The sequence below is a fragment of the Leptopilina boulardi genome, unplaced genomic scaffold (assembly GCF_019393585.1).
Source record: "Leptopilina boulardi isolate dan_hultmark-lab unplaced genomic scaffold, ZJU_Lbou_2.1 LbouV2_352, whole genome shotgun sequence".
Lineage (NCBI taxonomy): Eukaryota > Metazoa > Arthropoda > Insecta > Hymenoptera > Figitidae > Leptopilina > Leptopilina boulardi.
This window is the reverse complement of record NW_026137921.1, coordinates 202,084-211,384: the sequence shown is the minus strand read 5'-3', so window position 1 is coordinate 211,384 and position 9,301 is coordinate 202,084. Positions and strand designations below refer to the sequence as shown.

At 21.0% G+C, this 9,301-nt stretch overlaps 1 protein-coding gene across 1 annotated transcript; it reads right to left on the bottom strand.

Moving 5' to 3' along the window:
- Window positions 1-20: 20 nt before the first annotated feature.
- On the bottom strand, window positions 21-9,076 carry LOC127286336 (equilibrative nucleoside transporter 1). The gene is made up of 11 exons (XM_051312730.1): window positions 8,642-9,076; window positions 6,016-6,179; window positions 4,734-4,815; window positions 4,213-4,385; window positions 4,028-4,122; window positions 3,776-3,826; window positions 3,470-3,702; window positions 1,657-1,897; window positions 1,490-1,575; window positions 1,178-1,377; window positions 21-1,003 (listed from the first exon to the last, which is right to left on the bottom strand). Exons 2-11 carry the CDS (start codon window positions 6,159-6,161, stop codon window positions 892-894), a joined length of 1,419 nt encoding a protein of 472 aa, XP_051168687.1. The 5' UTR covers window positions 6,162-6,179; window positions 8,642-9,076; the 3' UTR covers window positions 21-891.
- Between the last annotated feature and the right edge of the window lie 225 nt (window positions 9,077-9,301).

The following is a 9,301-nucleotide window of genomic DNA, read 5'->3' as shown; positions in this document are numbered from 1 at the left end:
AACATTCTAACGAATATGACCTTTCTTTCTTTCTAATTTACATTAATTTCTTATAATATTTAATTTATTTATAATTTCATAAAGTTTTTTATATCACAATGACTAGATTTGACGAATATTATCTGTTTTCTAATAAATTAAAATTCTATATTATTTCAGACGTAGGTATATGATAAAAGAAAAATTGAGAAGAATTAAAAATTATACAAAAAACGTTTAAAAATAACATTTTTTTCAGTATTAAAACTATAATAACGTTCATTTATTTATATTGTATATTCTAACTTAAAAATAGTCTCTCATAATTTAACATTATTTTTAATTTTTTGAAGACTCCATATTACATTGTTTTCCGGTTTTTCTCATTTTTAAATTGAAAAATTTTCTCTTTAAAAGTGAATTAACATTATGCGGAATGTGCGCAGGCTTCTTAATCAACTTAACGAAATAATTGAATCTTAAATTTTTAAAAATTAGATCATAATAATTAAATTCCTAATTTCTCTTTCCATTTTAAAAAAAAAAATTCTCTTTTTGAGTGTTTCAAAAAAAAAAAAAAAATTTCCAATCACAGAAAAATAAAACTGAAAATTAAAAAATAATTTTCATAATAGTTGATTAAAAAATTATTTTCAAATACTTCATTTTTGTCCATTGTTATAATAATAATAATAATAATATACCTGTCGAATAAATATCTTCACTAAGAATATGTTATACATAAATTTCTATTGTATAAAATCAATTAGAAAAAGGCTTTATAAAAAAATATCAATTATAAAGATATTACATTAAGGCAACTGGGACTTGTTTTTTTGTTTTTGTTTTTTTTTTGAAATAGCAAATGCAAATGGTAGTGAATGCTAATTTTAATAAGGGTAAATTTTTTTTTTAAATTACTTTTACTAAAGCAAGACTCATAGCCGAGCCAATTGTTATTCCTAAACCTAAGAAACCTCCAATCATTGCAGAAGCAATTTCTTTCTCTTGAGGTTCAACTGCCCTAAAATAAATTGTAAAAAAAATAATTATTACACATAATTATTGTAGAGATAAAATATTTTGGAAAAAAAATTTACATGATAATATAGTCAATTAAATATTTCGATTAGGGTTATTTTTTGTTGTTGTTCTTAATTTTATATTATTTAAAATATGAAAAAAAAAAAAAACTTACGTGGGAACCAAGATGAAAATAGTATTACATAAGTAACCATTGCTGGTAGCAAAAATAATTGTCATTAAAATATAAATGAGATCATTTTCAATGTAAACGGGCAAATTATGTCGTGGTTGTACGTTACAGTATAAAAATGCTGGTATAAAAGCTGCTCTTAAGACACACAAAAATATGACGAGACAAGGTTTTCCTTTAGGCTAAAAAATTATTAAATAAACAAATTAAACATTAAATATTTCTATTTAGAAATAATAATCTACTTAATCAATAAGAAAAAAGAATTTGTTTCCGTTTCTTTAAAAAACTTACCCGTAAAATAATTCCAGATAATAATCTACCTGCATAATCGCCACAACTGAACAATAAATAAGTAACAACGGGTACAAAATAAGTATCTAAAAAAAATATATTAATATTTAATGTTTCGCGTTAATGACAATAATTTTTAAATTTATAAAAACAAAAGAAAATTATACCATTCCAAGCGTGTCCATGGCCCCGATTTTGACTTTCTACCAACACTGTCACTGCAGGACACACGCTCATTGTTATTAAAAACAATAAAAATATACTAACACCATATTTCCAAATTCTCCGAAGAATTCGAAGATAAGAGATTCTGTGTCCATGTGAAAATGAAATATCACCATTCACTGTAAATTCATCCTCAACAGCCAAATGTCTTGTTTTCGTTAGTGTATGATGTTTGAAAAAATCCTAAAAAAAAGTTATTTTTCTTCAATAAAATTATATTAAATATTTACAGTTATAAGTACAAAAAAAAAGAAAAAAAAATTCAAAAATTTTATTAACTATGGTAATATTTTAGAGACATTGATAAATGATGTTATAATATTTAAGCGCTAATTTTAAAATTAAATCAATTACAATTTTCTTGATAATTTGAGATTGGTTAATTTTTAAATTTGCGTTGAAATGTTTCTGTTGGATATTTATTGAAACAAATAAAAATTTGTATAAATGAAAATTCGGTAAAATGGAAATTGTATCTTACAAAAATTTGTCTCAATAGATATATTATCTTAAATGAAAATTCGAGGAACGCATGAATGAGTTCTGAAAATTATTAGAATTTTCATTTTATAGAAATTCATTTGATATAATTATTTTTCAGACGAATTTTTATTTGTTCGAATTATTGAATTCGAATCATTTGCTTGAATTTTTATTTAACATAATAGCTATTTAAATGATTTTTTATTAGGTTATATAATAATTTTGTAATAAAAAAGCGTTTAAATGGAAATATATAATGATGACAATTCGGATAAGTAAAAAAATCAAATTTTTATTTTTCGAATTATCATTTTATATTTAACAAAATTTCTTTTTAAACAAATTTTTACTTAACAGAATTTTTTTTTAGTCAACTTTTTATTTTAAAAGTTCTAATTCAACCGAATTCTTATTTAGTATAATTCTCATTGAATAGAATTTTAAGTGATTCGAATTCAACGAATTTTCATTTGTAAATTTTTAAAATTGCGCCAAAATTCTTCTGTCAATTTTTTATTCGGTCATTTTCAATTTCGGACAAATGAAGTTTCGTTGTTTTCAGAATTCTATGAAATAAAAATAATTTGTGTAAATAAAACTTCGGACAAATTAATAAAGATTCGGTTAAATTAGAATTTTTAAAAATAAAAAATTGGTAAAGAAAAATTTTGTAAAATAAAAATTCTGCCAAATAAAAAATTGAGTACCTAAAAAATATGTAGAGTAAAAATTTGTGGAAAAAAAATATATTGTCATATGCCAATTTGAAAAATGAAAATTAATCTAAAAAATAATCTAAAATTCTGTTAAATAAAAAATTTTTGAAATAAAAATTCTCTTTAATGGAAAATTTTGTGAATTAAAATTTGTTATTAAATGTGAATTTAGTTTAATAAAAAATAGTGTTAATATTCGAATAAGTAAAAATTCGATTAAAGAACAATTCTCTTAAATTAAAATTCTTTTTCTGGTAAATTTTTGCTAAATTTAAATTCTGTTAAATGAAAATTAAAGTTCAGTATAATATTTGTAATATCATAAACAATGGAAAGTGAAACAATATTGATGATGAAATAAAATTTTCAGAACAGTTGGTAATTTCGATAAGAAGCTTATAGACTTAGTACACCATGTGTGTTTCATTAATCATACATTTGTGCGAGAATGACTAATATGCCTGGTATTTGGGTTGAATAGATGCAGAGTGAATATTATTTTACAATAAGAGATAAATAGAAAATTAATTGAAATAAGAAAATTTTTAAATCTTACTGCTTTTTGCAAGAAGATGTAAGAAACTAAGGAGAAAAAGAGCATTGCATCTCCAATAACAAAATATAATAGAGCTGATACTACAGGACTTGCACCCAACCATAAAGAACAAATTTCTGTAAGTGCAGCAAATATTCCAGCTAGAGCTTGACCACCAGACATTGCTGTTATATATCTAGCTGGAAATCGTCCAACTATTCCCAAAAGACTTCCTCCAAATATTGCACTTGCCACTGAAAATTATTTTATTTTTTTATTATGTATATTTTTTTATTTTCGTAAAATAAATTTTTTTTAATTACTCACTATTCATTAATGCCACCGACGAGAGAGTTATAATTAAAAATGTACTTTGCCCTAAAAATAAGAAAAATATTTCTTTTAATTTACAAATTTGCCTTTTTTCTCTCCTTTTGTGAAGAGAAATTTTTTAATAAAATAAAAATTTCTAAATCTAATTTAAAATTTATGTTTCATTTTTATAAGTTCCACCAAATGTGTCCCTGGATTTGTTAGATTTAATGTTAATAATTAGAATTAGATGAAAGATTAACATACATTGATCGGTGTCTGCTTTAACGAATCCAGTGGTGACAAGAAAAATTAATAAAACAAGACCTTGAGTACCTATCATTCGTAACTCTAGGGATATTCTAGAAAAAAGAAAAGAATTAATTAATATAACAAACCATTCTTAGTATTATAATAATGTGAAAAAATTCTTGATAACTTTATACACTTACTTGTTACTAATGAATGCATTTATTATTAGAAAAAGTGTATTGGGAATAGAACTTGTTACAGAAAGATAAGAGATAAAACTCGCTTGTAATTCACTTTTCTTTTCTAATTGGTCCTCGATTGAATAATTATGATGGCTATCATTTCGAATCTCTCTAAATTTATACATCCAATACTGTAAATAAATATTTTCATTTAGATTCCAAAAATTGTCTAGGTAAATTAAATAATTTAAATTCAGTAAATTGTCAATTTTTAATTTAAAAAAAAAAAAATAACAATTTTTTATAAACAAATTAATTTTTTTGTTTTCGGATTATTTTTACATTCTCATTGTAATGAGAAGATATTATTTTTTTTAATACATATCTGGAAACACTGAGGAAATTTTATAAAAAGTTTTAAAGTGAATCTAATAAAACTTTTTGTTTAAATAATTTATTAAATAAAAATAAAAAATTCTTGTTGATTTAAAAAAAAAAAAATTTTAATCAAAATGTATTTTAGTTCACATGCTTTTTACCTCATCAGCTGTCATAAAAAAGCACCATGGAATTAAAGTTGTCATTCCGAGTAAATAAAATACTACGTACGTAAATTGAAATCTGAAAAAAAACAGCGAATTAATTTTAATTAAAAAATAACATTATTTAAAATCATTCCGATAGTTTCTAAGAATTAAGTCTGTAAATTGAATTGACTTGAAAGAATATAAATTCATATAGGTATTTATTGGAAATATTAAATTCCAAAATTAAAGTTATTAAATTATTTCAGATAAATAATTTTACAATTCCAACGGTAAATAGGTAATGGAAAAAAATAATTCTAATTTAATATATCATTTATAATATTTATTTAAAAAAAAAATTTACGAATGATTTTTTATTTTTTTAATAAAAAATTTTTGAAAATAAAGAAAATACGTTTATTTATTTGTATAACGGAAACATAAACTTGTCGATATATTTTTTTTTATAAGGCTTCTTAAAAGCGGTAGAAACAATTCAATAAAAATCAAACAATAATTATTATGTCATTTATTATTTTTTTATTGTATTTTATTTTTTTAATGAGAATAAATAATATAATTAATAAAATATAAATAAAAATTTTAACCAAAAAAACTATTTCTTTTTTACTTCTTTATCAAATTTAGTAAAAGTTCTTTTATACTGTTAAAATAAATGAAATAATTGTGAGAATTTTGTTTTTTTTTTCAGAATGCAAAATGTAATTTTTTTTTTTTTTTTGTACTTCTCTGCCAATGTTGATGCTTTATCCATGATAATTTATTTTCTTTTTCAAATGAACTTTCACAGTGAACCCTTTATATCACAAGAAAGTAAACCTAGAACTAAAAGTCTAATGGGGGTTGCAAAAGTCTGCGTGCGCTGACGGATTACGAGAGAGAAAAGCTCGTTTACATCTAGGGTAAGTTTTTACCTGTATCTTTTTTAAAGGGTGACAAATCATTTTATTTTTTTTTTTTAAGCGTTTTATTTTCATTCGATTTATTTATTTTAAGCATTAATTTTTCCATAAGCATTGTAAGAAATTATTAATAATTTTTTTTTTGAAAATAAAATGATTTTTTATTATTAAAAAAAAAATATAAAATCTATTTTCTGTTCGATTAAAAAAAATTCGTGTAAGTTTTAAAAATTAATTAGAGAAAATTGCGCTAAATTATGAAATAAATTTTAATTATAATTATTATATTATTACAAGATTTGTAAATTATTATAAAAAAGGAAAAATTTTATTATTTCTTATTTCTGTTAAATAATAATAATTGAACTTACGTATCTGCTGGTTCATGTGGCTTAATAAATGGTTCTTCATCTTGTGTAGAAATATTTGGATCTTCAATTTCAGTCTCTATATCATCTTCAAATTCACTATCGCTAATTCCTTTTAATAAGGGTTGTTTATTTATTGAATATGCCATAATTCAGCAATTTTTACACTGTAATATATAAAATATGTGAAATTTTGAGTGAAACTATAATGAAGGAGATTTTTAATTCTATAAATATTCTAATAATTTATATAAAGGAGAGTGTACTAAAAATGAATTATTTTAATTTTCTGAAAAATTACTTTGAAAAACTCTACCAAATTTTAAATATAAATAAGATTTACATATATCTACTACGTCAAAAAAATTATTTTTGATGTAGCAAAGTAGCAATTTCAGGCCTCGGATTATACGATTTTTTCGACTTTTTACGACTTTTTTCGAGTTATTTTCATAAAATGCGACTTTTTCGACTTTTTTGCATTTTTTAAAAAAAATTTCCAACAAAATACGTTTTTTTTAGTATGCAATGCAGATCTTCTTCCGATCTTCTTTATTTGAATTATTTAACAAAGTTTTAATTTAACTTCTTCACTAAATTAATTATTTTTAATAATTTTAATAAAAGTCATCACAAACTCAATAATTTTAAACTATTTTTGAATTAAAATTTTTATGAAATTTTTATAGTTGTTTATAATTTTAAAAAAATAAGCAAATAAAATTACCAAAAAATTTTAATTAAAAATCACTTGAAATTTAATTATATGCAAAAATTTCAATTATTTTTAATGATTTTTATAATATTCTTCGAAAATTCAATTATCTGAAATCATTTTTTCAATATTAAAAACTTTTGGAATTCAATTTTTTATTTCATTTCAAATAAATTCTTCATCAATAGAAATCACTAAAAATTTCTCTTATTATAATTATTGTCTGAAATTTAACACAATATTTTGAAATTCAATTATTTTCAAAAATTTCAATTTAAAAGCTCTTAAAATTTAATTATTCCTAAAAATTTTTGAAATTTAATAATCTCAACTTAAATTCAATTATTTTTAATGATTTTTATAATATTCTTCAAAAATTCAACTATCTGAAACCATTTTTTAACTTAAAAATTTTTCAAATTATTCTATTTTTGTCTGCAATTTCTAATAAATTTTTTCATGAAATCATCAAAAAAAATTTAATTAAAAATCACTTGAAATTTAATTAATATTTCAAAAATTTAAATTATGAATCTTTGAAAATTCAATTACTTTTAAAAAATTTTATCTAAAATTATTTGATAAATTATTTTTAGTTCTGTAAAATTTAATTATTGTCTGAAAATTAACAAAATCTTTTGAAATTCGAATATTTCTAAAAAATTTCATTCGTAACTCTTCAAAAATTATTATTTAAAAAAAATTTTTATTTAAAAATCTGTAGAACTTGATTAAATATTGCCTGAAATTTTTTTGACCATCAAAACTAAAAAACTATGACAAAATTTTTAATTCAAATAAATTGCATAAATCAGATATAAAAAAAATTATAAAAATGGAATTTTAAGAATTTTTTTTAGAAATTTGTCCTGCTTAAAAAAAATTTTGAAAATTTGTCTTACAATTAGTTCGATCCTGAAATATTTGAATTAAATTTTCTTTATAATATTCATTATAGAATTATTCTCATTACAGAATTAATAAAATGAATTTAATATCTAATAAACATTAGTTATTTAAAGTAAAATATTTATTAATCAATTAAATTTTGTTTTTTTGTGCCTGATCCGAGAACTGCAATTTGGTAGAGATATACATTTTTTAAGTTTATTTGCTGCAAAATAAGTTTTTTACAAAATACTTATAAGTTAAAAAATTATTATTGAAATATTTTTTTGATAATTAATATAGAAGTGATCTATTGTGTATACTACACTGAAAAAAAAATTTATTTGATTCAAATACACGATTACTTGAGTATTATCAAATAAATATTTATTTGAAACAAATAATTTTTATTTGAATTAAATAAATTGTATTTGAACCAATAATTTCTGTATTTGAAACAAATATAATTTAATTGACTCAAATAATAATTATTTGATACAAATAAATATTTATTTGATAATAGTCAATTAATCGAGTATTTGAACGAATTAAATTCTTTTTTCATTGTATTTCTTGTATCAGTTCGAAAAAATTCAAATTTTTATATTCAATAATGGTAAAATTTTAAATATACTTTAAATTTTTTATTTAAAGAAGAATCAGATAAACAATCGAAATAAAAGTTAATTCAACTCCATTTTATCATTTTAAGCCATTAAAAATTGTATTTTCATAAAAATTACAATTTGATTATCGTTTTTCACAGTAAATATTTTTTTAAATTTTTTATCCAAATGCAACTTTTAATGATTCAAAGTTCAAAAAATAAAAATTAACTGTTATTACATTAAAAAAATATTGCTAAACAAATATATAATTTTTAAGACACAATAAAAAAAACAAGTATTTTTATATTACTTCAAAAATGTAATAACTAATTGAAATAAATAATTACAAGATAATATTTAAAGAAAATTATTTTACCTGCATGAATATATAATTAGAAATAGAGAAAAAAATACTCACCAAATTTTTCGGAAATCACAGCACAATGAAAAAAATTATTGGCTTTTGAATAACTAAGGGACGAACACTTTGTGCAATAAAACATTTAAATAAAAGACGATTAAGAATTATTATTATTATTATTAATATTATTAAAAATGAATTGTTCTAGTGATTGTTGTTGTATATCCAGGGTCGAAATCTGACACAAAGTGCAAACATACTGCACGTGTGACATTGATTGTCAGTAAATGAACAATGCACTTATGCATGGAAAATGAACGTCTGATAAAATAAGTTAAAGCTATATAGAAAGCAATCAGACTTTTTAACAATACTGAACAATAATCCCAAGTGAATTTCAAGCGTTCTTTTTCCCCTCCACTTTTTCTTGTTATCCTTACATTATTAAACGTCAAAGACAGCTGTGTGCATTTCATTCCATTCAAGAATGTTCTGATGTTATTGCAGAAATTGTTTTTATCGTCTGTGCACATTACTCCAGGATCAGTCGATAATAACTAATTTGAATATTTAGTTAATTATTATTAATATAATACACCTTCAAATAATGTAAGTAATAATATAAGTGAATACATAGAAGAATATTGCAAAAAAAATTTTCAATAGATTATAAATATGTTAAAAATTATTAATTCCCAATCCTGGAAGTACCAACAT

Coding starts and splice junctions, on each gene's coding strand:
- LOC127286336 (XM_051312730.1), bottom strand. CDS start 6,161: ATGGCATATTCAATAAATAAACAACCCTTATTAAAAGGAATTAGCGAT. Junction 3,827..4,027: donor TAAAGCAGACACCGATCAAT/GTATGTTAATCT, acceptor TCTTATTTTTAG/GGCAAAGTACATTTTTAATT. Junction 3,703..3,775: donor GTCGGTGGCATTAATGAATA/GTGAGTAATTAA, acceptor AATAATTTTCAG/TGGCAAGTGCAATATTTGGA.